Below are 17200 nucleotides of genomic sequence, written 5' to 3' on the forward strand. Positions count from 1 at the left end.
CAGTCAGTTTTCTCCCTAATAAGGTGCCATACCACACCTCCAAAGTACAAGAGACATCAAAGCTGATTAAAACTTTATGAACACTCTATTAGTACTTACAATTATTCTGAACTAATCAATTGCTCACAAGCAGAATCATGAGTCACTTAAAGTGTATAATCCCATGTCCTACGGTTTTACCTTCAATTGTGATAGAACTTAAGAGTTATGTGTCATATCTTGAAAACCATGAGTGGGTACTTGAGAAGCCATGGTGCAGGGCTCATGTTCCTGATCAGTGTAGAGCCAAAGGACTACAGATGGAACCAGCACAGACTGGAAGGCTGCCCTGGCAGCAATATGAAACTGACTCCGCAATCAATTTGTATTCCATACTCAGAACTTCACATTCAAAAAATTTGCCCTGTGTCAATTTTCTTAGTTGATACCCAGATTAAAAAAAAAACATTCTGTGAGCAACAGTGCTGTCGATTACAGGAACTTCTGTGGTCCTAGCCCACATAGCCAAAGACTCTCACCATCCAAGCAGAAAGTGGAACTGTACAACCTCTAGCTTGTATTGTGGCCTTTTTGCTTTATAACACTTCCCTTCCTAAGTGTCCATTAATTCTGGACTATTAACTGGTATACTGCCAACAGCTAATGCCAACAGGTTAAAAACCATTTGAAAATAAAATCCATTTTAGGCAATGAAGTATAGTCAAGCCTCTCTCCACTTAAGGTATTTTGTAAATACTCCCACAGTTTTAAACTGAGCTAGAATTGTAACTACCTATCTGCTACCCACTCCCACCCACAATTAAGGAATGCTTTGCTAAATATCTTCCTACCTGCTCATTCCCAACAGCAAAACACTTTGATTCTCCTTACTTATTTACTTTAGTGATGCTAGGGCAAGCCTTGCACTGGCATATGCTCTGTCCCAGATCTACATCCCAGCCCCCATTTTTTCTTCTCCTGTCTCTGGATCCAGAGTCTCAATATGTAGCTTATGCTGGCTCCCGAATCTGGGCCCTCCTTCTTCACCTAGTTGTTGTGAATACAGGTGTGCAGCACCACACCCAATTCCCCAAATACTTTTTGGGCTAAAATTTAAATTATGCCTATATTCACTAACACTGGACTATATTCCAAAGCTAGCACCAAAGAAAACCAAGAAACTTACTATGCTAGCAATATCTCCTTTAGGCTCAAGACTTAGCCAGAACAACGCTAAATAAAGCTAATATGTATCCAAATGTATCTAATTAACTTAATTTCATTCCCTCCCAGAGAGAATGGCAGGAAGTCCCAGAAAATCCCTTTTCTCCACATGAATCTCCAAGGAATCTTTTGTTTTTCTCTCTGAATAGGAGAAATCAGGCCATCAAAGTTTAGGCTCCATCAGGAGAGAGGGAGAAAGGGAGAGAGGGAGATAGAGGAAGAAAGGTAGAGAGAGACAGAGAGAGACAGAGAGAGAGAGAGAGAGAGAGAGAGAGAGAGAGAGACAGACAGACAGAGAGAGAAAGTGAGAGAGAAGGGAGAAGTGAAGAAGGGAGAAGGGAGGAAGCAGGAGGGAGGAGGAAGGAGAGAGATGAGAGAAGAAGATAGAAGGGAGAAGGGAGGAGAGAGGAGAGAGGAGAGAGAGAGGAGAGAGGAGGGAGGAGAAAGAAGAGAGAAGAGAGAAAAGAAAGCATAGTATGCCTTGGTTGAGTGGTGAAACAAAAAACATCTATGAGTATTTTAACCTATATGTCTTTGACACTGCAGACCTATTGCATAGGAAGTCTTTCCATCCAGAAAATAAGCATCAGAGAGATAGTCATCTGTCCTTTCAAAATAGGACAAGAGAAATATACTCTTCTGCATTTTGGCCAGAATAAACCTGATAATATGCAAGGCTTCTCTCTCTTTTAGGGGTGATGATCAGAATGGTCTCAAGCAACTCCAGAATTTCCAAACCAAAGAAGAAGGCTTATGAACTCAAGGACCAAAAAGTCCAGCCAAGCAGCTATTGATGCTAAAACTAAAGGCAGATTCATCAGTGCAGCCAAATCCCCACTGAATCTAATGGAAGAGAAAGCAGGAAAGAGCCTCAAACTCATGGGAATGGGGATAAATATCATAAACGAACTCCAATAGCTCAGGTTCTAACATCAAAATTTATAAATGGGCCACAAGAAACTGAAAAGCTTCTGTAAGACAAAGGGCATAGCCAATAGGACAAATTTGCAAGCTACATATTCGGAAATAATGTTTACCAACTCCCCATCCAATGCATGGCCAATATCCAAAATATATAAAGAATTCAAGTAGCTATCCACCATAAGAGCTAAGAACACCATCTAAAAATGGGGTATAGAACTACACAAAAAATTCACAATGAATCTTGAATGGCTGAGAGCACTGAAGAAGTGTGCAACGTCCTTAGTCTTCAGGGAATAAAACCAAAATGACCCTGAGGTTTGTGTCCAGCAGTATACTTTCTAGTGAAGAATGCTAAGTTCAAAAACTCATGTTTAAACACATGGTCAGAATTTGAAGAAAGAGGAACATTCTTCCATTTCTGGTGGGACTGCAAACTGCTATGACAACTATGGAAATCAATATGGAGGTTCCTCAGAAATTCCCACATAGATCTACCTGAAGGCCATGGACCAACCTTAGTGGTCCATGGTCTGCTACTTTCAGTTTTCACTTGATGGCTTATTACTCAGATTTTCTTATTTATTGAGCTATGACTTTGCTCTTGGTAAGCATTTGGTCTCTGATTCTCAATCAGTTCTCTGTTCTTAACACAATTTTTAAGGTACCTCTAGCAACTGGGGCTTATTTATACCTTCAAATCCCTCTAAATTGGGGGACTTCTTATACTTGAGGAAGCTGAGTGACAAAAGCAAAGTATGTTGAGCCCTTTGGTGTCCAGTGCACACGAATCTATGGGTGTCTAGGTATGATAATCCTCTAGAGCATTCTTTAGGAAAGCAGCAGGAAAGCAGCAGTATGCTCTCAGGTCCCTGTGTGACCTCACTTACCTTTGCCAGCTTTGTGGGCTTCTCTACTGCTGGTCTGAGAACAATTAGGAACTCATGGAATAGATGTCTCATATCTCATTTTCTTTGTCATTGTTAGTATACTAGTGGGAGTAGGTTTGATGGAAATATACTCTCAAACATTAATCAAACCAGTGCTTGTTCACAAAACAGGCCTCAACAGATACAAGAACATTGAAATAATCTGATGCATCTTTTCAGATCATCAGGGTCTAACATCAAAAAGATCAGAAAGCCCAAATACACATGGAAGCTGAACAATGCACTACTCAATGATAACTTGGTCAAGGAAGAAATAAAGACAGAAATTAAAGACCTTTTAGAGTGTAGTGTAAATGAAGGTACAACACACCCAAACTTATGAGACCCAATGAAAGCAGTGCTAAGAGGAAAACTCATAGCACTGAGTGTCTCCAGAAAACAAGTGGAGAGATCATACACTAGCACTTGACAGCACATCGGAAAGCTCTAGAACAAAAAAGGCAAATATATATTGATGACTGTAAGTCATCAATAAATTCTTTTACTATCTAGAGACTATCCATAAGTTCTGTGACTCTAGAGAACCCTGACTAATACAATACCCAAGAGGAGAAGATTGTAGGAAATAATCAATCTGAGGGCTGAAATCAACCAAAGAAACAAAAAGAAGTAGACAAAGAATCAACCAAACGAGGAGCTGGTTCTTGAGAAAATCAACAGGATATATAAACCCTTAGCCAGACTAACCAGAGAGCACAGAAACAGTATCCAAATTAACAAAATCAGAAGTGAAAAGGGAGACATAACAACAGAAACCAAGGAAATAAAACAAACAAACAAACATCAGATCTTACTACAAAAGCCTATACTCAACACACCTGGAAAGCCTGGATGAAATGGACAATTTTGTAGACAGACTAGGGACCAAGATTAAATCAGGATCAGATAACCATCTAAGCAGTCCTACAACCCCTAAGTAAATAGAACCATTCGTTAAAATCTCCCAACCAAAAAAACTCAGGACCAGATGGGTTTAGTGAACAATTCTCTAAGAACTTCAAAGAAGACGTAATTACCAATAACCTACAAACTATTCCATAAAATAGAAACAGAGGAACAGTACCCAATTCTTTCTATGAAGCCACACTTATGCAGATATAAAAACCACACAAAGACCCAACCAAGAAAGAAAACTTAAGAACAATTTCTCTTACGACTATCGATGCAAAATTATGCAATACAATTCTTGCAAATGAAATCCAAGAACAAATCATTCAGAATATTCATCATTACCAAGTAGACTTCATCCTGGGATTCAGGGATGGTTCAATAAACAGAAATGCATCAGCATAATCTACTATATAAACAACCTCATAGGAAATCACTACATGATCATTTCATCAGATGCTGAGAAAGCAGTTGACAAAATTCAATATCCGTTTATGATAAAAGTCTTAGGAAGAACAGGAAGCCAGTCCCATACCTAAACACAGAAAAGGAATATACAAAAAATCAGAAGCCAATGTCAAACTAAATGAAGAACAGTTGGAAGCAATCCCACTAAAGTCAGGGACTACCCAAGCCTGCCCTCTCAGTCACTACCGTTCAATATAGTACTTGACGTCCTAGCCAGAGCAATTAGAGGACAAAAGGAGGAAAAAGAGATACAAATTGGAAAGGAAGGATTCAAAATACCAATACTTGCAGATGAAATGCTCATATATTTAAGTGACCCCAAAAATTTCACCAGAGATTTTATTTCATTTTGTTTTGGTATTTTTTCCTTATTTATTTTAAACTCCAGATTTTATTCCTCTCTTGACTTACCCTCATACCACATCTAGTACTTCCTCCCAACCCCTCCATGCCCAGGAGGATGTCCCCACCCCCACCCCTACCGCACCATTCTAAAGTCCAAGGGACCTCCATTCTTTTGAAGGTTAGGTGCATTTTCTCTGACTAAATCCAGACCCAGCAGTCCTCTGCTCTAAATGTTTTGGGGTCCACATAACAGCTGCTGTATGCTGCCTGGTTGGTGTTGCAGGATCTGAGCGATCTCTATAGTCCAGGTTGATTGATTCTGCTGGTCCTGCTACAGGGTTGCCCCCCACCTCAGCATCATTCAGCTTTCCTGTAATTCAACCACAGGTGTTAGCATCTTCCCATAATTCAATCACAGGGCCAGCACCCAATCAGTGATTTAGAAGCTCTGACCACCACAGAATTTCTAAACCTGATATACAACTTCAGCAAATTGGCTGGATAGAAAACTAACTCAAAGAAATCAGTATCCTTTCTTTATTCAAAAATTATATACAGGCTGAGAAAAAATTAGGGAAATGACACCATTCTCAATAGTCAAAAACAATAGAAAATACCTTGGGGTGACTAACTAAGCACGTGAAAGATCTGTATGACAAGAACTTCAAGTCTCTGAAGAAAGAACTTGACAAAGATCTCACATGGTGGGAAGATAACCTATTCTCTTGGATTGACAGGTTTAATACAGTAAAAATGGTCATCGTGCATCTAGAGATTCAGTGAAATCCCCATCAAAATTCCAAATCAATTTTTCTTAGGCTTAGAAAAGCAATTTGCAAATTCATTTGGAATATCAGAAAGCCTTCTTAGAAGGGTGAAAATAATAGTCACAGGATGAAATGTGGAGACAAGGTGTGGAGCAGAGACTGGAGCAAAAGCCATCCTGAGCCTTCCCCACCTGGAGATGTCTCCCACATACAGACACCAAACCTAGACGCTAGGGAAGATGCCAATAAGTGCTTTCTGACAGGAGCCTGCTATAGTTGTCTCCTCAGAGGCTACACCTGAGCGTGACAAACACCGAGGCACATTTTTGCAGCCCCTCTTTGGAATGAGCATAGAGTCCCCAGTGGAATTGTTGGAGAAAGGACTGAATGAACTACAGGGGTTTGCATTCATAGGAAGAACAACAATATCAACCAACCATATCCCCTAAAACTCCCAGGGACTAAACGAACAATCACACATGGAGTGACCCATGGCTCTAGGCACATGTGTGCCAAATGAAAGCCTTGTTGAACATTAATGGGAGGAGAGGCCCTTGGTCATTAAAAGGCTCAATGCCCCAGTGTAGGGGAATGTCAGGGTAGTAAGAGAACACTGTGTGGGTGCGTCGGGGAGCACCCTCATAGAAGCAGGTAGAAGGGTCATGATATAAGTGGGTTCTAGGCAGGAAACTGGAAAAATGGCTAACATTTGAAGTGTAAGATTAAAGCATTTTAAAATAGAAAAAAAAATGAATTGAAGACCCAGAAATTAAACTAGACTTATGGACACTTGATCATCGACAAAGTCATGAATACGCAATGCAAAAAGAAACATCTTCAATAAATGTTGCTGGTCTAACTGGGAGTAAGTATGTAGAAAAATGAAAGTAGATGCATATTTGTCACCTTGCACAATACTCAAGGCCAGGTGGATTAAAGATCTCAACATAAAACCAGATTCACTGAATCTAACTGAAGAGAAAGCAGGAAAGAGCCTCAAACTCATGGGAATGGGGATAAATGTCATAAACAGAAGTCCAATAGCTCAGACTCTAACATCAAAATTTATAAATGGGCCACAAGAAACTGAAAAGCTTCTATAAGACAAAGGGCATAGCCAATAGGACAAATTGGCAAACTACATATTGGGAAAAAATTTTTCACCAACGCCCCATCCAATGGAGGGGTAATATCCAAAATATATAAAGAACTCAAGTAGCTAACCATGATAAGAGCTAAGAACTCAATCTAAAAATGGGGTAGAGAACTAAACACAACATTCACAACAACGCATCTAGAATGGCTGAGAAGCACTGAAGAAGTGTGCAAAGTCCTTTGTCTTCAGGAAAATGAAAACCAAAATGACCCTGAAGTTGGTGTCCAGCAGTATACTTTCCAGTGAAAAATGCTAAGATCAGAAACTCATGTGAAAGCATATGTTGGTGAGAATTTGAAGAAAGAGAAACATTCTTCTATTTCTGGTGGGACTGCAAAGTGCTATGGCAACTCTGGAAATCAATATGGAGTTCCTCAGAAATTTTCAGATAGATCTACCTGAGGGCCAAGGATCAACCTTACTGGTGCATGGCCTGCTACTTCGTTTTCACTTGATGGCTTATTACTCAGATTTTCTTATTGGGCTATGATTTCACTCTTGTCTTTCTGATTCTCAATCAGTTCTCTGTTCTTACACATTTTTTTGAAGTACCTCTAGCCACTGGGACTTATTTATACGTTCAAATCCCTCTAAATTGGGGGACTTCTAATACTTGGAGAAGCTGAGTGACAAAAGCAAAGTATGTTGAGCCCTTTGGTGTCCAGTGCACACGAATCTATGGGAGTCTAGGTATGATAATCCTCTAGAACATTCTTTAGGAAAGCAGCAGTATGCTCTCAGGTCCCTGTGTGACCTCACTTATCTTTGCCAGCTTTGTGGGCTTCTCTACTGCTGGTCTGAGAACAAATGGAAACTCCTGGAATAGATGTCTCATATCTCATTTCCTTTGTCATTATTAGTATACTAGTGGGAGTAGGTTTGATGGAAATATACTCTCAAACATTAATCAAACCAGTGCTTCTTACGGACCATCAGGATGAAGTACCAAGTTCAAGGGCAATTCTGCACGAACATCTCAAAGCCAGCCAAGTGGAGCAAGAAGAAAGCCAAGCAGAAGTCATTCATTACCACCACCCTCAGCACCTTTCTCCAGGATAGGGTAACTTATTTTTGGTAGAAGAAGAGATAACCTGAGATAGCTGCCCCATATTCCTTCAGAAAAGAAACGGCCAGCAATATTGGGGAAAGAATATGGGTGTCAGGGGGCAGTAAGCAGAATGTAAAGTGAATAAGTAAAAAGATATTAATACAAAAATATTTACTTATTTAAAAAATTGGGCAAAATATATTATTTAATGTCTAGTGTGTATACACTGGCAATAACTTTAACATACAGAGAGACTAGATGTTGTAAAGTAGGGTGCCTTTGTTTTTGACATAAACTATGAACATAGCAAAGATAAATAAAAAAGAAAGATGTGCATCCCAAAGATCCATTATTCTCCTCAAGTCTAAGTGTTTGTGCTCACTTTTACCAGAACTCTGGAAACCTCTGTTAATCCAGGTCTCAGGGCTCATCCAAAGTACAGTCCTGAACTGGCTGTGGCCAAGGGTTCCTGTGTTGTTGGCTGACCTCTGCCTCAGGCTTCAGAGGCACTGGAGGGGCAGTTTTGGCCTTCAGGTGGCAGCCATTCCAGGTCCCCTACCATACCAGATATCGAGTCTTCCACAGATGCCTGACATCTCAAAAATAGAAGCTTGGGTATTTCAAAGATTGGAATGGCACTCTACAGTCATGATGAGTTGATTACGTGAGACCATACAAGTTAACTAATGTCTGTATGACTGTTTTCTTTATTTGAAAGTGAGTAATGAGATCATCTCAGGAGTGGTTGCTAAGAATAAAATCACTGATTAACATAAATGATAGGACTGTACAGAGCATGGGCTTAATATTCTGGGTCCAGTGCAAATAGCTGGGAGAGTTCAAAACAAAACCAATAAAAGCAACAGGAATACAAACAACAACAATTGTTTAAAACCCTTTTGAGTGCTGAGATTACTGGCATGTACCAACTGTGGCTAACTTTTTTTGTTTTTATAATTAACAACCAAACATACAAACAAACAAACATCCCTATTCCAATTCCAGCAGTTTGCATCAGAGAGAGCTGTGTGACACTGCATGCTGCTTCCTTTCCTCAGATAGCTCAGGTCGTCAGTCCTATACCAGGTCAGCTGGACCTAAGACAGTGTAGTTGAACTACTTGCTGTCACGACATGATTCTACAACAATCCTTTTCTTGGTAAAATTGAGCCTCTATAGAGTAAGCCCCATGTTGTTGGAACCAGGACCCTTTAGGCCAGCAAACACACAAGCCACCCTTAGTGAAAGAGAAAAGGAAAAATCACATTGGAAAAAAATATGCGCCCTAATTGTAAGAAAAAGCCCTCATCTTTGAAGCCATCACCTATCTCCCCCTGATTTTTGAGCTCTGCATATTGATATTGTGTGGCTCAAGAAGGTAGTGAAATTCAGATGTTTTCTGAAAGAAGATATACATGATTTTTCACTCTTAAATCTGTGAGGTTAGGGGGCACAGGTTCAGCAAAGCCAGCATAAGAACACAAAAGCCAGAGATGATAATGCCAAAGGGACAGCATCCTGACCTTATAGACACATTAAAATTGAGGTTTCATCTCAATTCAGGTCATTGCACTCCCAGCCCTACCTTCTGAGTATTATATTTGCTGTGAGTACAGTATGACGTTACAACCTGCAACACCCTCATTTCTCAACTTAGCAATTCTGGAAGACAGATATTGGAGAAGTAATTGCTATGAGGCTACAATGCAGTAATGTACAGTCCAGGATGACCACTACTCTCTGTTGCCCACTTAAATTGTCTGGTTGTATTTGAGAATGGGAGCATGTGCAGGATAATGTTTTGAAGAAGGGACAGCAAGTTAACCATTTATATTTGCCCTGTAGATGATTCCATATGTTCAAAAGAGTAGGGAGTTTTCTTTGTAAAAGATAGGGTTGTAAACCAGAGATTTTGTGAAACTCATGTATATATATATATATATATATATATATATATATATATATATATGAAAAAATGCCCTCTGTCAAGGAATACACCGTTAGAAAATATTGTCCATGTTTTGTACAATTAAACCTATAGGAGAAAGATATTTGCCTCTGTGAGACAGGAAAACCCTGGGAAATTGGAGTGTATGTCACATGAATTGACACAGCTGGTATATTTGCTGTTGTGAAACATCTACTACATCCACAGTCCCTAGAGTTTTGGGTGCCAACAAAATCTCTTAAGCATGTCAGAGTCCTAACCAACGTTCCCCTTCAAAAGCACATGACATCTAATGAAGAAGTAGAATTCTCCAGCTTTGGAAGGAGAGGTTGCCAAAGGGGATCGCACGGGTCCATGAGAGGCTCCAGGAGAGGCACCCCAGAAAAGGACCAAGCTGGGCAGAACTAGTTAACAGGTAGGTCATGGCAGTTGCTAGTGACATCATCAGTAATGCCTTCCTTGGAGAATCTCTTGTATCTAGGATAGAACTAGAATCTTCTGTGTTGTCACCTGTGTTGTGGTGACAGCAACTGCCTGTGGTTCATCCCTTCTGTTTGCTCTGGGTTCACCAGCAGGAATGTTTTCCTGGCTGCTCAGGCTATTTCAGAAAGAGAATGGCGATGAAGGAGAGACCAGACCAACAGAGAAGGAAGAGGGAATCCTTTCTCATGAAAAAGGAAGAAGGAAATGGTTATGGAGAAGGCACAGTGAGTCCTGGGCAGAGTTGGGGAACTTCCTGGTAGAGGTAGGCTTGAGCTGGGCCTTCCAGGAGTAGGTCTTACAAGATGAAGCCTTGGACTTTGTCAATGTCAGACAAAGAGTCAAGAATTTCTGATGATGAGTTTGACAGAGCCAGGAATTGACAAACCTGCAGCTACTTTTCTGGGATCTATTTAATTACATTTTGAGTAGCAAAAAATGTCAGGAGTGGGCACTATGAGAATAACAGTGTGTCCTTTCATGGAAGGGAGTTGAAGCACTTCATCTTCCAGATTACTGTAGGTAACTTGAGTCTCTGATGAAAAGAACAGAGAAGGATGCTCCCCTGGTCATGTCATGTGGTGAGGACTCAGACACTTTGGATTTGAAGACACACGATTAATTAGTGCTTGATAGTGCTAAGCACTATGAACTTCAGGATTTCCCTGCATCCCATCTGATATGACCTGACAATGTTCCCCATATCTTTATGTCTGAGGCAGCTTATACATTTCAAGGCAACCGGGCCTGTAACAGGGAGTGTGGCATATGTCTGACAATGGTGGTTAGGAAGAGGAACATAGCTTAGCAAACCAGCTGGAAGATAGCTTTTCTGCTCTTTTAGGAATTCACTGTCTTTATCTTTTCTCTCCCTCCATCTTCTTCTTGGGACTCAGAATGGTCTCCCCTGCCCCTGGGCCATCAAGTATGCAAATTTTTTTGTGTTTACCTATCTGCAGGGTCTGCTAGAAATACTTCAACCCAAAATTCCAAAATGACTAAGAAGAGATCCAAAAGAAATGAACTAGAAGAACTGAAATTGGATATGAGGAAGATCAGCAATGACATGGAGGAAATGTGTGGAATCCTGAACCTTTACATGTATGAGGATTTGAACTACAGGTAGGAATTATGCCCAGTACCCTGTTGACTGTATTGTGCCATCTGTTAACCCAATTTCCTTCCATGAATGGAGTGCGTCATCTCCCATCATTCAATTAAGTAGCCCTGACAGGTGTTTAATTGTTGGATAAACAAGGTGCTGTGTGTTTATTATCATCTTCTTTTGTACTTGACCTTGGGGTTTTTGCATTCTGATTGTTGCTGTGAACAGCTAGAATGTCCTGCTCACACTTACTGTCTCTCAGTGTGTGAATGCAATGCCTGCAGGCTTCAAGGCTTTACTCTGATATTGTTCATTATATTCTGAGAGATGGCACCTGTCTGGATTTATTTGGCATTCTAATTGTGTTTGTGTGTGTGAACATAGTTGCGTGTGTTTTGTTCAGGACTGGGGCTCTGGGACCTTTGATGGGGTCTGAGGATTTGTGTGATGCACAGTTTGCAGGTCCTGTTAGTGTTGAGTCCATAGAGGTCCAAAGTGATCACCAGGGAAGTTTGCTCCTGGTGTTTCCTTGTTGTCACACAGGAATCTCCTGGAGGAGATGTGATAAAGCCTTTCTCCTGTAAATACTAGTTGTGTCCTCTGGGAATTCACATAACAACAGGAACCAAGGAATGAGAATCCCTGCCTTAAAAATAAGAGGAAAGTCATTACAGATATCTACTGGACCCTTGCCTGTGGCACAGTGTAGTGTAAAATTGTCATAGAAGTACTCTATTCCTACATGCTTGCCCGGGAAGCCCTTGAAGGTCAGCTAGCTCCATTTGGTCTCCTGGCTCTGCTGTCCTCTGCCCAGGATAGTAAGTTTAATTAGCACCTAGGGGACCCAGTTTGAATGAGCCAGGATGTGGCATGCAGTTGGCTTGGGTAGTACATGATATAGCCTGTTTGCACATGATTATTGATTCCTTAATTCAGCATATTATTTGCTTCTTGGGCCATGCCACAGGATGAACACTGAATTCAACATCATTAAATCACAACATGAGAAGACAATGTTGGATATGAATAAAATGATCCAGTCCATAATTGGTTCCATGCAGTACTCCAAGGAACTGATAGAAGATAACTATTCCTACAGGTGAGTCAGTGACACAAATGAGACCCCCAGAACTAGGCAGGGAATGCTTCTGTCCTTTTAGGACTTTGAACAAAAGCAAGGGTTCTGGTTCTATGCTATCTGTTTTTTATTTAGGAACCCTGCCCTGAGGCAAGGGTCTTGGATTTGTACCTCTTGGACACAGGTGTCCTAAGTGTGAAGAGTGTCCAAGACCCTCCAATCTTTATTCTTCCAAATTCAAGATCCTCTACATAGAAAACTTTTCCACCACGCTGGGAATATCCAGGAACCCTGAACCTCTGGGTTTCTGACCACAGATTAAAAGATCTAGGATTCCCAACAAAAATGTAAAGATTGCACACCTGTTTGGTCGTCTCACCTCTCTCAGAGGGGCTAAGCCCTCTCCCTGCTGAAGGTTTTATGGTACCACAGACCTATAATCAACCATGAGGAACATTTCCTCTTCTGTCATGTATATGGTGTACTCTTGGTGTCAGGGTTTTTAGAAGTTTGTTGAGTCCTGTGGAATATGGCTGGTATCTTGATATGACCTGCCTCTGTTTGGTGCTCCTATGTAACTGTGGACTCTTCTGGGGGCTGTCTGGGAATCAGGGCCCTTGCAGGGATCATAGGACTTGTAGGAGTGGCAAGCCAATGGAATCTGGCTGGGAATCACCAATTTTTCTTTGTGGATCAGCATTAAGGAGGACCACCTCCTCCGTGAGTGCACTCAACTCCACGAAAACGTAAGGATATTACTGAATGAGAACAGAAGGCTGCTGGTGGAGCAGGCTGGCCACAAGTGTCCTGTGGGGAAGAAAAGAGGTTCTCTGAGGAGGCCAGCAAGAACATCTGTGTCCCAAGTGCCAAGGAACACCAGGTAGGATGATGTGTATCAGAGGCAGATTGCCCTCATGTCTAAACATAAACATAGACAATCAAATGTAATAGTCCACCAACTTCTCCAGGCACTCACCTATGTTTCCTCCAAGTGTTTGTTTATGTTATCATCTACAGGGCTCTCTGTGGAGGTAGCCTGGTTCAAGAAACTGCATATTTGGCATGCAAATGTTCCTGCTCTGCTATAATCACTAAGGGAGATAGGTTGATTAGACATCACAACACTATATGCCTTAAGTTTGAAGGGTGCTGTGTTGGAGCCCTTCTTGAGAATAGCAAGAGCTTTGAGGGAAGAAGTAAAGGCCTGTAGCTCATTTGCTTTACAGGGAACTTGTGAGATTCTAGGTAGGAAATAGTTTGCAGGGATGACAGCCTAATTTAATTGACAAATAAGTGGATTTCATTACTGTCTTTTGGCGGCTTTTCTATTCCCCCCTTTTCTGCTCTATCTCAAAATGGTCTCTTCAGGCTTCATATATCTTGGTTCACACTGAGAGAGCCTGAGTAGCAGCTTGTCAGTTCAATTTTCTTTGAGTGCTGTTGGAGTGGTCATTCCTGGGCCTTAGAGTCTGGAGTTGGCTGGATGACCAGAGATGATAGAAAGGCTTCACACAGGCTCAGGTTTGGTGTGTGATTTCTGAGGCTTCATGAAAAAATTTCTTAATATATGCCCCCAAATTGGACCATTGTTAGATGTTTCTCTCCCCCCCTCCCCCCAGACAGGGATTCTCTGTGCAGCACTGGCTGTCCTGGAAATCACTCTGTATACCCGGCTGGCCTCAAACTCAGAAATCTGCCTGCCTCTGCCTCCCAAGTGCTGGGATTAAAGGAGTGTGCCACTATGACCCTGCTTCTCTCGTGCTTTTTCTTCCTCTAAAATAATCGCAGAGTCCTTGGGTCTCCCTTGAAACATTACCTCTGCATAGTCTGAATTATCTTGGTCCTGAACCATAACAGATACCTCATTGTTTTCTGCTCAGTTATGATTTTATGTGAATAAGTCAGCGTGTGCTTGTGTGTGTGTCTGTGACTGTGTGTCTGTGTGTTTCTTTTTGTGTATGCATGGTTTTTCCGACCTGTGTCTCAATCAGCCTCAGTGGGGGCTGAGAGAAATGAGGACCTTCAGACAGTTCTGGTAGTATAAAACTGGTTATGTCTGTTAGAAGCCATGTTCAGAAAGTGGAAAAGAAGTCCACTTTGACCCAGTGCTTCCAGAACAAGGAGGAGTTATCCACAGAGTCTAGGGTGCTCAGGGTTATAGTGGTCCTCAGAGCATCCCTGAAGGAGAAGCTATCCTGATGTCCATCTGCTGAAGGATGAAAAGGCCCTGTGTGGTACAGCCCTTCCATGAACTCAGTGTGAGATAATCCATGCAAGCTTTTGTCCTTCAACTAGTCAGCCTTATCCTACTCAAAATAGCCCTGACACAGTCACATTCTGGGGAGAAAACGTTTCTTTTGGATCCTGGTTGTAGACAGTTCCTATTACTTTGGGCTCATGCCTTTGGACACCAAGTCAGTTAGGTGATGGAAAAGGGAGATCCTATTGGAAGAAATTGTTTACTTTAGGACAAGTCTGAAACAGGGAACAAGAACAAGAGCCTGGTCCACCACCAACATGTGAGCCTAGGCTGGGAAACAAACCTATTCTACACAGCCTTGGGAACTTGCTGAGCCAGATTGGATAATAGGACAAGAACCCTGATTCCCAGACCGGTTTATGAGTGGAAAGCATATCACTGATTGCACTGCCTATATGCTATGCCCACTAAGTACCTTTCCCATTCAAGATTTGTTTTTTTTATTCCTGCAAAGTATCCTGAGAGATTTTTATATTTGTATTAACCACGAAACTAAAAAGGTCACTGCAAAACAATATGCTTGTATTGCATAAACACAAATATTATGTGTGTTTGAGAGTATGCCCTGCAATAGTCATAGATGTACAGGGGTGTTGTTCTGTTTCTTCATGACCATCACTTTTAAGGTTCATTGCCCAGCCTTGGGAATATTTTTATTTAGCACACTCTTGCAGATTCTAGGAACCATGAATTACCCATGGGTATTGTGTTGTATGGTGTCTCTGATTATTTGCAGATAGAAGATTGACAAGAGGAACCCTGTGAGGTTCCTGCACTGGAGAAATAATCATAGCCTTCACTTCAGTTCAGGGCATGCTCCCACCCCATAAGGAATCCACATGGTTTCTAGGTAGCACACATCTCTCTTGAACTCACATTCAAACATTGCTACAATGTTATTACTCAATATAATGTACCCGCACAACTGGGGAAATGTGGTGTTTTTTAGAACTCCAGTATAATGTGTAGTTGACAGTTCAGTTTCTAGCAGTTTTTTTTCCATTTTTTATTAGGTATTTAGCTCATCTACATTTCCAATGCTATACCTAAAGTCCCCCATATCCACCCACCCCCACTCCCCTGCCCACCTACTCCCCCTTTTTGGCCCTGGTGTTCCCCTGTACTGGGGTATATAAAGTTTGCAAGTCCAATGGGCCTCTCTTTCCAGTGATGGCCAACTAGGCCATCTTTTGATATATATGCAGCTAGAGTCAAGAGCTCCGGGGTACTGGTTAGTTCATAATGTTGTTCCACCTATAGGGCTGCAGATCCCTTTAGCTCCTTGGCTACTTTCTCTAGCTCCTCCATTGGGAGCCCTATGATCCATCCATTAGCTGACTGTGAGCATCCACTTCTGTGTTTGCTAGGCCCCGGCATAGTCTCACAAGAGACAGCTTCATCTGGGTCCTTTCAATAAAATCTTGCTAGTGTATGCAATGGTGTCAGCGTTTGGATGCTGATTATGGGGTGGATCCCTGGATATGGCAGTCTCTACATGGTCCATCCTTTCATCTCAGCTCCAAACTTTGTCTCTGTAACTCCTTCCATGGGTGTTTTGTTCCCAAATCTAAGGAGGGGCATAGTGTTCACACTTCAGTCTTCATTCTTCTTCAGTTTCATGTGTTTAGGACACATGCTCCACTATGTTCATAGCAGCCTTATTTATAATAGCCAGAAGCTGGAAAGAACCTAGATGCCCCTCAACAGAGGAATGGATACAGAAAATGTGGTACATCTACACAATGGAGTACTACTCAGCTATTAAAAAGAATAAATTTATGAAATTCCTAGCCAAATGGATGGACCTGGAGGGCATCATCCTGAGTGAGGTAACACATTCACAAAGAAACTCACACAATATGTACTCACTGATAAGTGGATATTAGCCCCAAACCTAGGATATCCAAGATATAAAATAAAATTTGCTAAACACATGAAATTCTAGCAGTTTTTAATAGGTGAGAAAGAATTCCAAGCTCAGGTGCTCTATGGCACTTGGGATGCACGTTATGATCTTAGCTGATAGGACATGTTGGTTTGTCCAGCTGAATAGAGCTGTTCTGGGAGAGACAGCTCAATTTACAAATGCTTAACTGGCCTTTGTTTCTTTCTTCCCTAAGTGTGATATAGTCCAGAAGAAAGCAGAACATGGCACAGACCACGACATAATCTCCCTCAAAGAGAAGTGCTGGAGGAAGAGCACTGAATGTGCACAGGAAATACACCACTGTTGCCTCTCATCCCTAATAACCATGGCTGTAATGGGCTGTATGCTCCTCCTTTATTTTGTTTCTTTGGTATGAACAGGCCTTAATTTCATCTAGCCTCTGGCCCAGGAAGAGTGCACATTTAAAGGGACTCAGAGAAATGCTGAGACACATCAAGAGCTGCTGGGCATCCAGGAAGAATCTGAGTGCAAATTTATCTTTTCCTGATGGGTCATCATCAATAATTACATGGAGATCAGTCAACAAAATTGTAAAACCTTGGATCCAAGTCTACAACATGTGTTCTGCTTTGACTTGGGAGGCCATATCCTTCAGACCCACACTCCAAAAGGAGAATGTTATTAAATTTCTCCTG

The 17200-nt window shown here is 41.5% G+C and overlaps 1 protein-coding gene across 1 annotated transcript; it reads left to right on the forward strand.

Annotated features, from left to right (window-relative positions):
• Positions 1-6922: 6922 nt before the first annotated feature.
• Gm10340 (predicted gene 10340) lies at positions 6923-16823 on the forward strand. Its single transcript, XM_011244803.2, has 6 exons — positions 6923-6984; positions 10270-10401; positions 11134-11296; positions 12247-12378; positions 13055-13237; positions 16748-16823. Exons 1-6 carry the CDS (start codon positions 6948-6950, stop codon positions 16821-16823), a joined length of 723 nt encoding a protein of 240 aa, XP_011243105.1. The 5' UTR covers positions 6923-6947.
• The last annotated feature ends 377 nt before the right edge of the window (positions 16824-17200 follow it).

This window comes from Mus musculus, chromosome 14 (assembly GCF_000001635.26).
Source record: "Mus musculus strain C57BL/6J chromosome 14, GRCm38.p6 C57BL/6J".
Classification (NCBI taxonomy): domain Eukaryota; kingdom Metazoa; phylum Chordata; class Mammalia; order Rodentia; family Muridae; genus Mus; species Mus musculus.

Coding starts and splice junctions, on each gene's coding strand:
- Gm10340 (XM_011244803.2), top strand. CDS start 6,948: ATGCTAAGATCAGAAACTCATGTGAAAGCATATGTTG. Junction 6,985..10,269: donor TCATGTGAAAGCATATGTTG/GTGAGAATTTGA, acceptor GTTCACCAGCAG/GAATGTTTTCCTGGCTGCTC. Junction 12,379..13,054: donor GAAGATAACTATTCCTACAG/GTGAGTCAGTGA, acceptor TTTGTGGATCAG/CATTAAGGAGGACCACCTCC.